The 18,793-nt window shown below is 32.0% G+C and overlaps 4 protein-coding genes and 1 long non-coding RNA gene across 5 annotated transcripts in view; all 5 read left to right on the top strand.

Moving 5' to 3' along the window:
• LOC111415428 (uncharacterized) overlaps positions 1-2,110 on the top strand; it is a 41,272-nt gene extending 39,162 nt beyond the window's left edge. Inside the window, exon 7 of the long non-coding RNA XR_011641782.1 lies at positions 381-2,110. This is a non-coding gene — a long non-coding RNA (uncharacterized lncRNA). The remainder of the gene's footprint in view (positions 1-380) is intronic.
• Positions 2,111-2,421: 311 nt separating this feature from the next.
• On the top strand, positions 2,422-3,833 carry LOC111415434 (Protein-L-isoaspartate (D-aspartate) O-methyltransferase). Its single transcript, XM_023047133.2, has 4 exons — positions 2,422-2,729; positions 2,796-3,051; positions 3,102-3,312; positions 3,370-3,833. Exons 1-4 carry the CDS (start codon positions 2,633-2,635, stop codon positions 3,529-3,531), a joined length of 726 nt encoding a protein of 241 aa, XP_022902901.1. The 5' UTR covers positions 2,422-2,632; the 3' UTR covers positions 3,532-3,833.
• Positions 3,834-7,429: 3,596 nt separating this feature from the next.
• Positions 7,430-9,339, top strand: LOC111415447 (KIF-binding protein-like). Its single transcript, XM_023047145.2, has 3 exons — positions 7,430-8,008; positions 8,063-8,529; positions 8,582-9,339. Exons 1-3 carry the CDS (start codon positions 7,518-7,520, stop codon positions 9,217-9,219), a joined length of 1,596 nt encoding a protein of 531 aa, XP_022902913.1. The 5' UTR covers positions 7,430-7,517; the 3' UTR covers positions 9,220-9,339.
• Positions 9,340-10,716: 1,377 nt separating this feature from the next.
• Positions 10,717-18,730, top strand: LOC111415425 (ribosomal protein S3). The gene is made up of 4 exons (XM_023047122.2): positions 10,717-10,818; positions 11,049-11,415; positions 18,297-18,454; positions 18,507-18,730. The coding sequence occupies exons 1-4, from the start codon at positions 10,789-10,791 to the stop codon at positions 18,675-18,677; spliced, it is 726 nt and encodes a 241-aa protein (XP_022902890.1). The 5' UTR covers positions 10,717-10,788; the 3' UTR covers positions 18,678-18,730.
• LOC139432242 (chondroadherin-like) lies at positions 11,441-18,184 on the top strand. The gene has a single exon (XM_071200692.1). It carries the CDS (start codon positions 17,193-17,195, stop codon positions 18,126-18,128), a length of 936 nt encoding a protein of 311 aa, XP_071056793.1. The 5' UTR covers positions 11,441-17,192; the 3' UTR covers positions 18,129-18,184.
• Positions 18,731-18,793: the final 63 nt, after the last annotated feature.

Here is an 18,793-nt window from a genome sequence, read left to right as displayed (position 1 = left end):
TTTATCTATTAATTAATTGAACGTACCCTAAGAATACGTCAATTTTACCAACCCAATTACAATTTTAGTAGATTCATAAATATAATAGTCCTTTCTAATGTATTTATGCAAGAATAATAAAATCGAAAAGTACTGTTACATCCTTTCTTCGTTTGTAATTTAGAAAATGACGTCAGTCAAGGTCCGTTGAGTAAACATACTGTATAAGGTTATGCAACTCCATATGAACGTATCCCCCCGCAAAGGCCTTGTTGTGACGTCATTGGAGGAATTGACACTTCTATGTTTTTATTTATACAGTGAATTTCACTTAAGAAGCAATATACAAAAATATAAAATATAAAGCGAAATATTAACGGTTATAATTTTATTATTGTTAGGTTATCAACTTGACTCGGTTACCATGGTGATTAAGATCCAAATATTGCAGGTGCTTGTCAAAATTGAAATTGAATTTAAGTTTTTTAAGGAAAAAGTCTTATTAAATTGGTTTAAAAGGCTGTATTTAACTCAAAATTGGTTTATCTAGGGAATTATAAACAAGGTAAGTGGATTAAATCAAAAAATTTATTTCTCTTAATTAGAATCGATTTAAATTAATTACAATTAACGAATTTGTTATGAATGTACAATAATTTAAGGTTAAATAACAATTAAAATTAGAACTAGAATTAGAAAGTTTTAGGTTTAGCCGGTCGTCTTAGATAAGAACTTAGAAAAACGGTTCAGTTGTCAATTTCAACTTTAATTTTATTATTATATTCGTAATCTTCATAAAATAACCTTTAAAGTGAGTCCAAACTTGACGCATTTATCTCAAAAACCAGAAAGTTCGAACTTTTAACTTGTAATTTTGACATATTTGTCAACTTCATGAAAAATCCTTTAAAATGAGTTCAAACTCGACATATTTAACTTTAATATTAATGGAAATACAATCACTTCCGGTTTGAAACGTCAATTTGGACATATTTGTCACCTTCATTAAAAAACCTTTAAAATGAATCCAAGGATGACGCACTTATTTCAAAAAACAAAAAAGTTAGAATAAAAAACGTTAAACCCGAAGTTAACAACAATGAAGATAGCAATTCAATTTTTAAATATTAATACCAACCTTTTTTATTTTTTTTTTATTATATTTTTGTTTTTGTGACAAATATTAAGACATTTTATAAAAATTAAGAATATGTTAAAATGACATTGACATTTCAAATCGGAAGTCGCTTATATCTCCAATAGTATTGGAATTAAATGTATCATGTTTGGGTTCATTTTAAAGGATTTTTCACGACGATTGCAAATATGTCAAAATTGACGTTGACATTTCCAACCGGAATATGTAATAAATATGTCGTGTTTGTACTCATTTTAAAGTATTTTTAATGAAGATTAAAAATATAATAATAATAATAAACAAGTTTATTGTTCACAAACACCAGCATACATATTCGTGAAAGTACAAAAATTACATATTATATAAATTTATGAACAAAAGGTGATGTTCGATAGTCTCCTATCGTTCTTCCACAAATATGTCAAAATTGAGGTTGACATTTTAAATGTGAAGCTAGTTATTATATAATAGATAAATGGACAACTTCATGGTGTTCTTTCATGATGTATTCTTTATTAAAAAAGCTTTAAAATGAGTCCAAACATGACGCACTTATCTCAAACAACAACAAAATATGAATAAAAAAACGTTAAACCCGAAGTTAGCAACAATGAAGATAGCAATTTAATTATTAAATATTAATACCAACCTTAATTTTTAATTTTTTTTATTTCATTTTTGTTTTTGTGATAAATTTTAAGACATTTTATAAAAATTAAGAATTTGTCAAAATGACATTGACATTTCAAACCGGAAGTGATTGTATCTCCATTAATATTAAAGTTAAATATGTCGAGTTTGGACTCATTTTAAAGGATTTTTAATGAAGATTACAAATATGTTGAAATTGAGGTTGACATTTTAAATCTGAAGTTAGTTATCATATAATAGACAAATTGACAACTTCATGGTGTTTTTTTATTATGTATTCTTTATTAAAAAAAACCATTAATAGTATATTTTATATTAATAGTATATTGCACTAAAACTAGAACAAACACTAGACCTAGAACTAGAAAGTATCTAGTATTTTCAAGTTCTAGGTCTAGTGTTAGTTCTAGTTTTAATTGTTACTAAATGTTAAATTGTTGTCTATTTTCACTGAAATAGAACTAACATTAGACTTAGAACTAGAATCATTTTAATCAATTTATTCGAGTTGGATAACCAAATGTCACATCACGTTTTTAGATCTGCCAGAGACATCTAACAATCAATAGTCGAATTAATTTAGAAATGTATGCATCAATATCTACATTAATGAACGTACTCACCACGTTCATAAATTTATAAATTGACATATTAACTTAATTAAAAAAAAAATTTTTCAAAATTTTCACAAAATTTAAATTTAATCCAAAAATGTATATTAAATCCTTAATATTCACCCTGAATATTAACTAATAGTACTAATACATACATCACACACACACACACAAGTTTTTTTTTGACAGTAAACAACAGTGACATTGAGTGACATTTCACATTTCACCGGAGTTTTTCACATCAATTTTTATGTTATTCTTTTTGATCTTCCTTCAAATCCCGTTTATAATAATGGCCTGGCGATCTCACGGAAAAAATAATTTAGAACTCGTCCGTAATTTAAGAGGTAGGGTTTTAACGAAAAAAGATATTTCGATTTTTTAGGTTATGTAAATGTCAATTTTTTTTATAGCAAACGGAATCATAAAAAGCGAAACCGTTGAAAATGCAATGAAACAAGTCGATAGGGGTAATTATTCCCCAAATAATCCCTATATGGACGCGCCCCAATCAATAAGTTTTGGAGTGACCATTTCTGCACCGCACATGCATGCCCATGCCTTAGAACTCTTAAAAGATAAACTAGTCCCTGGTGAAAACGCTTTGGATGTTGGATCGGGAAGCGGATATTTAACTGCTTGTTTTGCTTTAATGATTGGCGAGAATGGGTAAAATGTTTTATTTAATATTAATCTTTTTATTTAATAATTTTGTGTAGAACTGCTGTGGGAATTGATCATGTCCCCGAGTTAATTGAAGCATCACGAAGAAACATACAAAGAGATCATCCCGATTTGTTAAGTTCAAACCGTGTAAAGCTTGTGGTTGGAGATGGAAGATTAGGTTACCCAGATATGGCTCCTTATAAAGCTATCCACGTTGGTGCTGCAGCTCCAACTCTTCCTCAAGCACTCATAGATCAATTAAAAGTAAAATTAATATTTAAAGAATTAAAAAAAATATCTAATTTTCGTTTTTGTTTGTAGCCTGGAGGTAGATTAATCGTTCCGGTTGGCCCAGCTGGAGGTGAACAACGACTAGAACAAATCGATAAGCTAGAAGATGGCACTGTACGTCAAAAATCATTGATGGGGGTGATTTACGTCCCTTTAACTGACAAAAATAAACAATACGGCCCTTGGCGTTGACACCAGTACACTTTAGCGCTTGTAACGCTTGTCGTTTTCCTTTTGGTTTTTTCTCATAAAAATTTTAAAATCACGGTTTTCTAGTCTTCTATTTTATACGGTTTGTTTTTGTTCTTTGACGATGATTTGTACATAATTATGATCTTTTGGAATTTGAAGAGTTACGTTTGACGTAGTATAGTATTTATGAGACTTATAATTTAGACTGTTTGATGTTTTAATTTTTTTTTTTTTTTTTAGAATGAAATATAAAGTATAATAGTTGCTTAAGATAAAAAATAAAATTTACTTGATCCATCCAACTAAGTTAAGGACTTAATTAACAAGATTTTAACATGAGATAACATAATTAATTATCGTACCCGATGTCATCATTACAAGTATGCAACCAATATCGCATTGCAATACGCATTCTGTGATGTTGGTTGCATACTTACTATGATGACGTTGTCACAGGAAGTGTATGTATTTATAAATAGAAAGAGGAAGCATAACTAAACTAAAACGGTATTAAAATTGAATTGATGTTTTGAATATTTAATTAAAATCAAATTATTTTGATAATTGAATCGAATACCACCGTCGGTGTCGGCACCCCTCGAACTTTTTTGGTGTCGTTATTTATTTATTTATTAAGTGGGTACAAAAACAGGTCGAACCCAATAACACTACCACAAACAACCAGTACAAGTTAAATTACAGTTCACAATAATAATAATGAATTAATAATAATAGCACAAAAGTGAATAGTGAAAGGAGAAAAATAAAACTAAGGGCCAGTTGTACAATATACATATAAATTTACCTGATAACTATCCTGCCAATAACTTTATCGGGAGGATAGAGATATAGTTTTTGCCGGCGAAATAAGAATCAGTTGGTACCACTTTTGCTACATATCTAAGTAGTAATTTGTGCCGCAGGTTGGTAATGCTCAAGGTTTATACAGGTGTTCCGGTGACTCGGGGCATAAAATAAACCTCATATACTAGAGCAAAAATGATGACGATTCGTGAAAAAAAATTATTATAAAAGTCTTCAAATGGCTAAGATATGGGCCATCAAAGTTCAGAAATTTTAACACATTTTTCTAAATATTTTCAATACCATTTATGGTAGAGCGTTGAAATTTGGTACAGGGTAAACAAATATCAAGCAAAATCATTGAACCAATTTTGACTTTGATCGGGCGGCGGCAACCATGCTATATAGGTGTCCCTAAAATTTGTTTGCTCAGAACTTTTTTGTTCGCTCGTAACCCTACATTTATTTTTGTGCTTTTTAATAGAAAATTTATTTTAGAAACTATTATCACTCTTTGAAAATTTTTATAACATTTACCGTTTTCGAGTTATACACGAAAATATTAAGCTTTGATTTCAATCGTAACAAACAAAAAAAGGAAGCATATTCCGCAAGATCTGAGTTGGCGATGATAATTTAAAAACGAACTTAGCTAATAACCATTATTTGCATACATTTCTAAGTGCAGACTTTAAGTGTTAATTTATTTTAGTTGAATAAAAGAATGTAATTTCCAAAACAATAAATTTAATTTTCACGGTTACAACAAACAAGAAAATAACAAAAATATTAACAAGAACAATAAAATTATAAACAAATAATAATAAATAAAAAAGAACAAAAAAATACCAACGCAGATGTTCAAAAACACTCCCGCCGGCATCAATGCACGCCTGATATGGCCGTCTTAAATTAAAGCGCACTCTGCGGAGATCGATCTCAGTTCGAAGTTGATCAAATGAATCGACAATTCGCAACCTCAGTTGTTCTTAAATCTTGGATTTTCGTCCGCCCAACTATGTAAATTTCTCAAATTGAAGATTCTATCTTTAGAAAAAGTGGATTCATCTGTAAGAAGCACTTTTTCTTAAAACAGATCATCAATTTGGATTTTGTGCTGCATTATTTGGCAATATTGCAGTCGCAGTGGGTAATCAGCCAGTCGAACTTCCTGAACTTTGTAACAATGAAATGGATAAAGCTGTTGCTCGTGAAGAACACTCCAGACAGTTGTTTTTGAAGTTAAAAAGTGCCTCGCCATATCCAGAGTACTAGCTGTAGTATTTTCTTCTACGTAGTCTAGAATATCTTCTTCTAGTTCGGGTGTTCGGACTGATCTTACGTTACTGTTGTTAGTAAATTTCGGCTTAAACGTCCCATTTTCCCTTAAACGGGTTTCAATCCTTAAAAATGTTTTTCGATTGGGCGCTCTGCGATTCGGAAATTTCTCCCGATAACGCTTAGCGGCTGCTACGGCGTTTCCATGACATTCCCCTAATGTCAAAATCATGTCAGTTTGTTCACTAAATGTGTAACTCTCCATTTTGAACACTTAAAATTAATAAAAACTTAACTAACAAAAAACTATCATTTGTGTTTAAACGACATAAGCAAGTTGACAGCTCAATTTGTTTTTTTAATTGCCATGGCCAACCTTGACTTTTTCGAAGATTTTTATTTTTTAGTGTTACCATTGAAATCGAAGCTTAATATTTTCGCGTATAACTCGAAAACGGTCAATGTTATCAAAATTTTCAGGGTGATAAAAGTTTCTAAAATAAATTTTCTATTAAAAAGTACAAAAATAAATGTAGGGTTACGAGCGAACAAAAAAGTTCTGAGCAAACAAACTTTAGGGACAGCCTGTATAGCATGGTTGCCGCCGCCCGATCAAAGTCAAAATTGGTTCAATGATTTTGCTTGATATTTGTTTATCCTGTACCAAATTTCAACGCTCTACCATAAATGGTATTGAAAATATTTAGAAAAATGTGTTAAAACTTCTGAACTTTGATGGCCCATATCTTGACCATTTGAAGACTTTTATAATAATTTTTTTTCACGAATCGTCATCATTTTTGCTCTAGTATATGAGGTTAATTTTATGCCCCGAGTCACCGGAACACCCTGTATACAGCCTGATTCAGAGTAAGCGCCTTATTTTTTTTAGCCACACTATGGGTACTACTTTCAAAAAATTTGGCAGTAATATGTTTTAGGACATTCTCTACACGATGGTGATATTACATTTTCAATTGGACGAATTATTTCAAAATGGCGACTGTCAACTTTTTTTTTTAATGGAATACCAAAATTTTTTTTTTTATTGGGATCCTAAAAACATTCTTTATACGAATAGTATTTTGTTTTTCTTAAAAATTCATTTCTTTCCCCATCAAAAAGCACACATTTTAATCTAGTAGCGCATGAATGTTTTACGTAGTGTCAAAACGTGCCCTATTATGAGTTAAACATATTCCCCAAATTTCATTTTCCTATAATGTATAGCAAAACTAATAATTTCATGTTTATGATCGGTACAAGGCAAAGAAAAATTGTAGTTTGTTATGATCATATCGTCTACTATGTCGGCGTAAATACTACAAGATTTTTTATTTATATGTGACCTGGACTATGGAAAGGGGTTTTAGGTGTCAAGACGATTTTGAATCTTCTAATAGTGTAAAGTGCGGTCTTTTCAATGAACTTAACCTCAGCTTCGCAACTATCTTCGCGGCTGAGTTATTTGCATCGAAAGTTTAATTTTGGACCATACTTTTAAAAGTAGATCATGTTTTGAAACTGTGTCTATAAATTGTGGTTTTTTAGGTAGTTTTATCTTCTTGATCTCTTTAGTCACATATGAGGGACAATCAGCTGTATCTAAAAGTCTTCGTTTCTTTAAAGGAACCTATTCGAATCAGAAATGAAGTAACAAGTCGATTTCTTTTGTAAAATGAAGTAAAAAATTAGATAATTTTCAAGGATTTCTGGCTTCATTAAACCGAAATCACGAAAAATTAATTAATTATTTATTTATATTTTTTAATTAAATCAAGTCATCTAATTATTGTTTCTAAAACAATTAATAGTTATTCCAAAATTATTTTTGACAAACGTTTCGATGACAGATTCTTGCGAAAATTTCCAATAGAAAATCTTGCAAATCACGATTAACCAAAATGACAAAAATCGACGAGACCGTTTACAAAGAGCTCGAAGAACTTTTCGATAACTTAAAAAGATCATGTCAGAAAATAGCGGACGATGCGGCCAACAACGAGAGCGGCGATAAACTTCAAGAAACGACGGGCACGACGCAAGAAAAACTTGCCAACTTGTCGACGCGTTTAGACGAGATCCTGCAGACTTTAAGCGTTGCCGAAAACGGCCCAGATTACCCGAAAATCATCGCGATGAAAGCATCGCTTTTGTACGAAAAAGCGAAAATATTACTCAGCACCGAAGAGAACGAGGAGTGCAAGAATAAACTCGACGAGGCGATCGCGATGATCGATAAAATGAAAGAAAACCCACATATTACTTATCTTTATTTACGATGTATAAATCATTTGGCTTACGTTTATTCCAAGTTGGGAAATTTTGATAAATCGAAGGAAATTCTTGAAAATATTACGAAATACGAAATTAAAGACGATATTTTAGTTTATAGGTAAAAACATTTTCTTTAATTTTTTTTAATTAAATATTAAAAAAAAATTTTTAGTACTGAAGAATTATTCTCAACGAATGAATACAACGCCGATAAATCCCAAGCTTCTTCAAAACTCCACAAGTTGGCTATAAACAACTTACAAATGCTTAGTTGGGTTTACATCAAACAAGGTCTCGATTTGGAATCGGCCAAAGTTCAGCACGAAATTCTTCAATTAGAATTAACATACGGTGAAAGTGATCCGATAGATTGGGCGACGAGATGCGCGAGAATCGCCGTTCTTCACTTATCAAAGATGAGATGGATTTCGGCGCGTTATTATTTATCGGCGGCTGGTTCTGTTCTAGATCGTTTAGAACGTGACATGATCGATCATCCCGATTTGGCCAAAGCAGAAGCTGAATTAGCCAGAGGATGGATTTATTACGCTTTGAAATTATTCGAAGCCAGCAAAGCTAAGGATATAGATAGGATTTGCAATGAAATTTTTAAAGATGAACAATCAACATCAGATCATGGTAAATAAATTTTAAATTTTTAAATTAGTTAACAATTTTCTTTTTGCATCAGAATCTGATGAACAAATTAATGTGGAAGACGATGATTCTGCCTCATCCGATACATCTCCGTGTTTATTTATCGGACAAGATGTAAAAACTGAAGAGGTTCCCGCAACGTTTATTAAAAATTTAGATCAAGCGAAAGCGTTATTTTATTACACAAACACTTGGTTAAAACGAGCTCGACTTTATTACACCCTCCGCGATCATCCCTTTATGTACGTTAGTTGCGTATTAGATTTAAGCGAATTATATCGTTATTTAGCGTTTTACGAAACCGACACAGACGCACAATACAACGTGCAAAAACGAAGGGCGGATGCTTTGGAAACGTTGAGCGGAATATTAAAAGAAGTTAGGCCACAATGTTACATTGCGGTTAGCGTGGAGTTATTGAGAGAACTCGCCGAGGTTCAAATTGAGTTGATGGGGTTAAATTTGAGGCGGATTTATAAGATGCAAGAACCCACGGAGGGTTACGACGCGATTAAAAGGAGAATGGATGCGGTTAATACGATCCAAGCGAAGCTTGAGAAGTTTGGAAATATGCTCGGGCATGGACATGATTTGGAATCGCCGTCGAGGGAGGATATTGATGAACGACGGGAAGAGGAGGCAGACGGAGATTTAGTTGAGGAGAAAAGTTAGGCGCATTAAAGGTGTAACAAAAATTGGTTCAAATTAATGATGGAAAATTTGTATAGAGTTGTGGAACTAGATTTTATGTATTAATAAAAAGATAAATAATAAAAGGTTTTTTTTCTATGATACCTATCAAATTGTTGCAATTTTGGTAACAGTTGGCAACGTGTTAATTTTGTTATATCTAAAGATGGTGCTACATCCCAGGAAGCTCGATTCTTCTTTATGGGTAGTAATTACTAGCTGTTTTTATAACCACTGTGGTGATGGTTTCTGTGAACCTTTTAACCCAAAAGCCAGGTAGGTGCTTAACCTTACATTTAGTAGAAATTCTTTTTCCATATAATGAAGTCTGGTATTCAAGGGAAACTTTTACAATGGTTTGCTTCCTATCTGAAGAAGAGATGCCAGATTGTTTTAGTTAATGGTTTTTCTCTAATCCTGTGTCGGTTCCTTCTGGTGTTCTCCATGGTAGCCATCTAGGCCCTTTACCGATTAATATTTATGTCAATGACATATTTGAGGTATATTGACGATTTAAAAGTCTTTCTCCATATATTCTCACCTCTTGATTATTCTAGATTGCAATCTGATTTAAATAACATTCATGTTTTCTGCCTTTCATTAAACCTATCAAAGTGTAATATTTACTTCTCTAGAAGTGAGAACTTCTCTGCTGGTGAGAAGTTGCAACATGTCTCATTTATTAGAGATTTGATTGCAAATAATTATTTGATGAACATGATTTATTATGAAGATCCATGGTATACATTTAGGTTGGTAATACCAACCTTAATTTTTAATTTTTTTTTATTGTATTTTTGTTTTTGTGATAAACTTTAAAACATTTTATAAAAATTAAGAATCTATCAAAATAACATTGACATTTCAAACCGGAAGTTGCTTATATCTCGACTAATATTGCAATTAAACATATGTTTGGGCTCATTTTAAAGGATTTTTCACGACAATTACAAATATGTCAAAATTGAGGTTGACATTTTAAATCTGAAGTTAGTTATCATATAATAGACAAATGGACAACTTCGTGGTGTTCTTTCAGGAACAAATTTCTATAAAATGAGCCTAACGAAATACATTTAAAATAATAATTTAAATACCATTTAAAAAACTTCAAGTGTTATTCGTTGGTCATTTGTTTTCTGAAATAATAACAATTAAATGCCTTATTATGGCAAACAAAATTGTTGTATAAATTGTTTTTATAACCAATCAAAAAACATTAATCTTTTTATATTTACTTCTAACACGCTTAAAATCTGATTATATACTTTGGTTAAAGATATCCAGGTTCATAAAATATGCTAAATACGACGGGAAATGATTACGAATAAATTTCAAGCTAAAATAAGTTTCTTGACTAATAAATAAATGTTAAATAAATTTAATTAATAACTTTGTTTGTTGTAATAATTTTAATTAATAACTAATAACTTATTTGTAGATACAAACTGGTAATATAAAAAAGTTACTAAATTTAGGTTGGTAACATTACATAAAAACTAACGAGCCAACTTCAAACATTTGTTGCCTTCCTTTTCTATAAACGTCAAAATGGCAACCTCAGTGTCGAAGAAACGTAAGGTAAGTTTTTCGAAATTTTCACCTATAAATAAACCTTTTCTAACAAAAATATTGTTTAAAATCCCAACTTGAATATTTAATAAACCGATCCCAACCGATAACCCCCTTCAAAATATTCATTTCCACTCGGGATGACTTAGATTAAAACCCCGTTTCCGTGTGTTGACAACACGCTTATTACATTTTAGGTTAGAAATTCTATTTCGAAATTAAGAAGCGTTTTTTTTTAGTTTGTAGGAGACGGTGTCTTCAAAGCTGAATTGAACGAGTTCCTAACGAGAGAACTCGCCGAAGATGGTTATTCCGGCGTTGAGGTTAGGGTCACTCCAACCCGAACCGAAATCATCATTATGGCCACTCGTACTCAAAACGTTTTGGGTGAAAAAGGGCGTAGAATACGCGAATTAACCTCCGTCGTACAGAAAAGATTCAATTTCCTTGAACATTCTGTGGAATTGTATGCGGAAAAGGTCGCAACGAGAGGACTTTGCGCCATCGCGCAAGCAGAATCATTACGTTACAAATTGATTGGTGGTTTGGCTGTTCGTAGAGCTTGTTATGGTGTTTTACGGTTTATTATGGAATCTGGAGCTAAAGGTGAGATTTTTTGTTTATTGAGCTTATTTGATTAGGGAATTAAATCAAGAATAAAATGTTTAAAAAAGTTTTGTAATAATTATAAATTTATACAAAGAGTGCAAATTGAAATGAAATCATCATCTATAAATGAGAGGTATCTGTTCAAAAGGGGTTATTTCCATACTAAAGAAATTTTAGAAAATGTATATGCAGGTATATATATTTTAAATTAATATAATAATAATACCTTTTGATCTGAAATGATAATAAGTAGCACCTTTTGAACACAACATTGGATATGTAGCACTTTTTGATGATGAATGCATAGAGTAAAAAGAATAGGTTAAAAATACAGACATATAAATATTTATTTATATTTTGATTACACCAACATCATGCTCCAAACAATCACAAGATTCATCATGCTGATGATCTTCAACATCATCATTGGTGATTGTAGTTTCTTGATCAAAAATAATATTCTTAAAAGATGCTAACTCCATTTTGTTTAAAAGCCAATGTATCAGGATATGAACAATATGATTATTTTTGTTCTTCCCCTCACAACCATTACAGAAAAATCATATAGTTTTTATATTGGTAGATATTTCCAAGTCCTTTAAATACGTGAATAATGCAGATCCTACTTCAACTGACCATGTGGGAGATTGTGTTTCTAACAATGTAAAGAATGTAGGATTTTTTGAATCCTACAACTTCTCCAATTGTAGGAGTTTTTGATAATGGTTACACTTTTTCCATATCAAAACACAAATTTATACTGTCAGGCACATCCTGGAGAGTCCATAGAGTGAATCTTTTCCTCCACCATTAATTGCTGTTTTTTTTCAAGTTTTATTTTATTTTTCCAAAGAATGCAAGTTCGAAATATATGCGTCAAAAGTTCATGCGTCAAGTTCAAAAACTTTCTGAGACTGTTCTTATCTTATCCTTTGTTTTATTTGACTTCTTATCACTAAAATTTCATTCAAATTTTGGAGCTTTTTCTTGAAACATTGAAAACTTCAATAAAAAGGGACCTACAAACTCTTTGCATCTTCATGTCTTGAAATTTTATTACATCGTAGGTAGATAAATAGTACCTACTATTTTTCCTACTAGATTTCCCAAAAGGTTTGCTAAAAAGATGTCTTGCTTTCTGTCCTTATTACACAGACGTTTTCTGTTCTTGATTACATCCTCCATGGTTATTGAACGACAATTGAATTTTGACTTTGTGTTTTTACATCTATGCTTGCATGTAGCTTTGAAGTTGATACAAAGAGGGTCATTCCTTGTATATTTTCTGACAAATAAAGTGGAATCATATGAGGAAACCAACAGAAAACACAATTTCGCAATTTCTTTTTACGATAGATGGAGCGATCTTTTCGTATTTTCTAAAACACCGCGGTTCATGAATCCTGTGTTTCAAGCCAAAATGGCGGTTTGACAGCTTGTCAGTGCATGTCACTACTTATTTGGAAAAAGTGCACGTGTAATAATAATGCCGTTTTGTTGCATTTGGAGTTGCAAAAATAGCAGTAAAAAGGGCTTTCGACTGTACCACGAGAAAAAAATGAAAGGAAATTTGGCGTAATTTTATCAACAGAACGACATAGTTTTGAATTTCCCGCTTAACCATAGATAACTTATATAGATGTGACATTTACGTAAAATTTTTGTACACGGCACCAGCGCTCCGAACGGCTCGGCCCATTACTAATATTAAATAGCGGCTAACGTGATAAATCTTAAATTAATAAATTTTCTAATTTTTTTGTGTGGAATTAAATAAAAAAATAAAAGACATTTGTGGATTTTAATAATCTTTTTATTGAAATTATAATCATAAACATAAAGTCTTATTTTAATATAAAAGAACAATAACTATAAACAATGTGTAATGGTAATGATTAATGATACACTGTTAAAAATTTTACGAAGTGATTTAACTCCTTCGGTATAAGGTGAAATATTACCGCGTAAAAGTGGTAAATTTAATTAAATTCTGATAGGTTGCAACACATTTGAGAGTCAAAATAACTTTGTTAAAAGATGTTAAAAATACGGTGTTAATCTGTTTATTCCTCACAGCTAATTCCTCACCCTTTCCATTTTGTAGCATTAAATGTAATGCCAATATTTTGTCATCAAGTGTATAACGCCTCCCCTGCAACCTTCTTTCTTCGTTGTCATATTGGCTAAAAAAAGGATTGTTTTAGTCTGTCTAAACTTGAAATTGACTGCTTAAAAAGTTGTCTCTTTGGTAATAATTTTCTTTTATTTCTTTGGCATGTTATACACTGACTCTGGAATTTCCTCTTATACATCATTGCTTTCCTGTATAAATGTTGGGCTTTTGGTGATAAGTCGTTTTGTTTCTGGACACCAACTTCCACCAATAAACTCTCCCTTTGTTTAGCTGTCAAAAAATATCCAATAATGATCCCGATTAACGCTGTTTCCCCGTTAAGCGGGGTTTCCCTGTAATATGAAATCAAACTTTAAACAAATTATACTACATTCTTTTGAAATAAAAGGGAAATTAAACGTTTTTTGAATGATGTTTCGTTTGTTAATAAATAACTCTTATTAAGAGTTATATGCCATTATAGGTAATTTAACCATATAGAAAATAAAAAATGGGGAGCTTTTCGAAATAAACGATTTATAAAACACATAATTTCTTACCTTGAGTCTCCAATGAGATTGCACTGGTGGATGTTGAAGCAACCTGAAGTCTGGGCGTGTTATTCGAAGCACTTGAAGTACTGATATCCTATATGTGAAAAAAAATATGCCTCAGTCCTAACAACATTTTGACAATTTTATACACATACTGGCAAATTTAATGATGGTACTACTCCTTTCAACAATTTGTTGTTACGTCCAACATCCTCTCGTCGAAAAGGCTTATCACAAACTCGAAAATTATTATAAACCCTCAACTATTCACGCTGAAGCAGGTCTTCTCGCACACAACATAAAACCCATCTTTGATATATTTCTGGATACATTTGTGGGTTTGGAAATCGGTAGAAACTTCCATACCTTTGTATGCATCCACTAATGGCGCAACTTTTTGACAGTTTCTGCTACAATAGAATAAGATACATATACCTACAGGGTGTATCTGAATGACTGCAACAAACTTCAAGGGTGATTGTTTAGTGAATTTTACTTTGATATATGAACCATGGGCGACTTCGGCTACCCTAAGAAGCTACACTCCTCCAAAAACGGCGGAAAATTTTGGTTTAATTTTTTTTTCTCAAAAACCATAAACGCTAGGAAAATGATATTTGGGGAATATGTTTAACTCATAATAGGGCACGTTTTAACCCTATTTGTACTTTCAACCTACCCTTCTAAACTACTAAATGTAGCCACCCCCATTCAATTTATACCTAGATTTTTTTTATGAAGATGATATTATCATTATTATCATTGGAAAAATTTCAGTTAGATAGATAAAACTATTCTAAAACTTTTTTGTCTCTCTGATGTTCTTCGAAATGTAATAATTTCTGAGAAAAAAAATAATTAAGCAAACACTAACTGTTAAGCTGTAGGGTTGTTAATCGAAAGTTGGAATGAATTTTTAATGAAAAAATCTTAGTAGGCTTTGCAGTCTTTGTCATAAATATTTTTGACGTTTAAATGTCAGTGGTTCTTACTATTATTATTGTTTTATTTAAAATTTGGAAACGTCGAGTGAACGAGCGTAAATGCGATAGAACTTTATTTAACAATTAATTTGAAAAACAATAATAATAGTAAGAAAAAACTGACATTTAAACGTCAAAAATATTTCTGACAAAGATTGCAAAGCCTACTAAGATTTTTTCATTAATAATTCATTCCTATTTTTGATCGACAACCCCGTTGTTTAACGGGCTGTGTTTGCTTTATTATTTTTTTTCTCAAAAATTAGTCGTTTTTGGAAAAATTTTAGAGAGACAAAAAAGTTTTAGGATACTTTCATCTACCTATGTAAAATTTTTCTATGTATTTATCATCTGCATAAAAAAAAATTTTAGCAAAAATGTAAAGGGGGTGGTTTCGTTTAGTAGTTTAGAAGGGTAGATTGAAAGTGCAAATAGGGTCAAAACGTGCCCTATTATGAGTTAAACATATTCCCCAAATTTCATTTTCCTAGTGTTTATGGTTTTTGAGAAGAAGAAATTAAACCAAAATTTTCCGCCATTTTTAGAGGGGCGTAGCTCCTTAGGGGGGCCGAAGTCGCCCATGGTTCATATATCAAAGTACCCTTAAAATTCACTAAGGAATCACCCCTTGAAGTTTGTTGCAGTCATTCAGATACACCTGTATATTTATTTTACAAATACCTAATCCAGTTCCATAATCAATGTTTAAATTTCAGAGGTTTTTTATGAGTATTAGTTTCCATCTTTGATTATATATAATATGGATTGAGCCAACGAGAGAGATAGCTTGCGCAAGGTGATCGAACCGAGATAGACATAGAAGCGTACTGCCATATAATGGGTGTACTGATAGAAGTGAGATAGATATAGAAGCGTACTGACATATAATATATCTATCTTTGTTACACTTTCACATTATCGTTTTCCATCTGCGTCTATTCACCTTGAGCCACATTTTTGTTAGTAGATATATTCAGTTAGCTCAATCCATATTATATATAATCAAAGACTTGAATGCAAAATACGTAATGAATGCTGCATAGAAATCAAGGAATCCTTTTTTAAACAGAACTTATTTTCCTAAGCGACTTTAATATGAAATATAGCTCTCTTTGAACAGAAATGAATTGTTTAATAGTTGGTTTCAATCAGAAAAAAATAGCACTTTTTGAACAGAATCAAAAAATTAGTGCCAAAAACCATTGCCACTAGAACTAACACTAGACCGAGAACTAGAAATATTCGGATTTAGCCGCACGTCTCTCAAGACGGCTAAACCCGAATGATTCTAGTTCTAGTTCTTGTGTTAGTTCTAGTTTTAGTTCAATAAAAATATGCAACAGTAGCTATCTCTCTATTAGCTGTATTTAGTTCGCTGCCGGCAGTATCCAGTCCTCTACGAGCGGTATCTAACTCTCTGCCAGCTTCTAATCTTTTACCAGCAATGTCTTGTCCCCTTTCAGTAGTATTGTCTTCTGCCAACAGTATCTAGTGTTCTGTCAACAGTAGTTATCCTTCGAGCACCAGTAGTTATCCCTTATCACTGTCACTAGAACTAACATTAGACCTAGAAGTAGAAACATTCAGGTTTAGCCGTCTTAAGAGAAGTACAGCTAAACGGAATGTTTCTAGTTCTAGGTCTAGTGTTAGTTCTAGTATTAGTCCAGTTTTATTTGTCATTCAGCGCTAGAATATTGTATATTTTTATTGAGCTACAACGGAGTTTACATCGAAGTTTTAGTGTAATGTCAAATTATATTGACATGTTACATTTTATGTGGGACAAAGTAAGTGGTTTTAATTACGTTTAAACAAATAAGTAATTAAATTTGTAACTACAGTTTAATTAAAATCCTCTCTTTTCGGTTTTTTAAAACTCCCGCCAAAAAATAGTTTTGAAAAAATTACACGTGTCTTTTCATTTTACTTCCCCGAATTAAAAAATAGATTATAATTAAAAATGACATCGAAAAGGAACGTTTCCAAGAATGAACTGTTGTGAAGAACCTCTTTGTTATTTTTCACTCGGTCCTATCTCCAAAGGTCAACCTCTTATCTAAAAACGATGTGACCAAACTAAAAGATAACGGAATCGTAGCGGGCGAAAAAAATAATTCTTCATTCATGTTCAGTACGTTTCGGTTTTTGGCTCGAAAAATGACGCCGATTTTTCGTAATTTTCTCGTTTTTTCTTCGTTAATATTAGGGGCGCAAGCTTCCGGTTGTTTACAACATTCGTTTAATAACGTTTCGGTAACGGTTGTTGGGGTACGAGGCGTCGATCGTATTTCCGGTTGTTTGGAACCAATCGGAACGTTGGAAAAAGTGTCTTACGTTCAAATCATCAATCAAACAGTTCCCGTTTTGTACAAGGACGCCGTTAGGGATCTTCAATATCTCGTTGATTTCGTTTTGGACGGAAGTCAAGTTGCGAGTGTTGAGCGAGGATCGTTTTCGAATTTGCCACTTTTGAAATTGTTACGATTGAAAGATAACAAGATCCGGGAAATACGCGAAGGAGTCTTCAACGATTTGATGATTACCGAATTGAATTTGTCGAATAACGATATAGTTCGGATTGAGAGGGGTGCTCTTGATCGTTTGCCCAACTTGGAGGTTGTTAATTTTGATAGGAATCGAATTCAAACTTGGAATGAGGATTGGTTTCTTCAAACGCCAAACGTCAACACGTTATCGTTTCAGGAGAACGAAATCAAGCGGATTCCGAGGCGGGCGTTCCAAAATGTTCACGGAACGCATCAGATCGCCGGTAGAAAAGTGATGACCAATATTTTTTTGAATAATAACCTCATTTCGGATGTTGATCCGAAAAGTTTGGAGGGAATATCTGCTTTGGGGTGGTTGTTTTTGAATAAAAATGAAATTCGCGTCATCCCCGATGATTTCTTGGATAACATCGAACAAATCGATTGGTTAAAATTAAATTTTAATCAATTAAATTGTCTACCTGAAAAGATTTTTGATAAAGTGCCGAATGTAGTTAATTATCTTGAGGGAAACCCTTTGAACGAGGATTGTAAAACTCGATTTAAGTTATAGATTTTTTTATTTTTAAGTATTAATCGATTTTTAAATAAATTCATATAAAATTTTAATTTTTGTCTTTATTTAAATCATCTAATATAATTAGATTAATTAAAGTTATTTCAGGTTAGTAATCTAAGTTAACTTTATCACAAATTTAACCTAAATCTGATATCATTTTAGGTTGCGAAGTTGTTGTTAGCGGAAAACTCCGAGGACAAAGAGCAAAATCAATGAAATTCGTCGATGGCCTCATGATACATTCTGGAGATCCATGTAATGATTATGTGGATACTGCAACTCGCCATGTCCTCTTAAGACAAGGTGTTTTAGGAATCAAGGTAAACATGAGTTGTTTCTATTTGTGATTTTTTAATCATTATTATTGTTTAGGTGAAAATTATGCTTCCATGGGATCCTAATGGCAAAACTGGACCGAAACGGCCGTTACCTGATAACGTTTCCGTTGTTGAACCAAAAGATGAGCCTTTACCTCTTAATCCATCGAGCGATATCAGACCAATCAAACCCGATCTGCCACCTCCAGCTGTTGCGGTCGCTTGAATTTAATTATTATTATTTGACATAAATTGAAATAATAAAAAAAATTGTAATAAGTTTTCTATTTTTGTTAATACTCCCAAAAGTTCTTTTTCATTAACTACAAAGACAAGGCTTAA

This window comes from Onthophagus taurus, chromosome 11 (genome assembly GCF_036711975.1).
Source record: "Onthophagus taurus isolate NC chromosome 11, IU_Otau_3.0, whole genome shotgun sequence".
NCBI lineage: Eukaryota > Metazoa > Arthropoda > Insecta > Coleoptera > Scarabaeidae > Onthophagus > Onthophagus taurus.
Note: the sequence above shows the minus strand (reverse complement) of the source record. Positions and strands in the feature narration are given on the sequence as shown.

Excerpts from the sequence above, each read along its gene's own strand:
- LOC111415425 (XM_023047122.2), top strand. The coding sequence starts at position 10,789 with ATGGCAACCTCAGTGTCGAAGAAACGTAAG. Across the intron at positions 11,416-18,296 it reads TATGGAATCTGGAGCTAAAG|GTTGCGAAGTTGTTGTTAGC; the intron begins GTGAGATTTTTT and ends ATATCATTTTAG. Across the intron at positions 18,455-18,506 it reads AAGGTGTTTTAGGAATCAAG|GTGAAAATTATGCTTCCATG; the intron begins GTAAACATGAGT and ends ATTATTGTTTAG.
- LOC111415447 (XM_023047145.2), top strand. The coding sequence starts at position 7,518 with ATGACAAAAATCGACGAGACCGTTTACAAAGAGCTCGAAGAACTTTTC. Across the intron at positions 8,009-8,062 it reads GACGATATTTTAGTTTATAG|TACTGAAGAATTATTCTCAA; the intron begins GTAAAAACATTT and ends AAAAATTTTTAG. Across the intron at positions 8,530-8,581 it reads ACAATCAACATCAGATCATG|AATCTGATGAACAAATTAAT; the intron begins GTAAATAAATTT and ends TTTTTGCATCAG.
- LOC139432242 (XM_071200692.1), top strand. The coding sequence starts at position 17,193 with ATGTTCAGTACGTTTCGGTTTTTGGCTCGAAAAATGACGCCGATTTTT.
- LOC111415434 (XM_023047133.2), top strand. The coding sequence starts at position 2,633 with ATGTTATTCTTTTTGATCTTCCTTCAAATCCCGTTTATAATAATGGCC. Across the intron at positions 3,052-3,101 it reads TTAATGATTGGCGAGAATGG|AACTGCTGTGGGAATTGATC; the intron begins GTAAAATGTTTT and ends AATTTTGTGTAG. Across the intron at positions 3,313-3,369 it reads CACTCATAGATCAATTAAAA|CCTGGAGGTAGATTAATCGT; the intron begins GTAAAATTAATA and ends TTTTGTTTGTAG.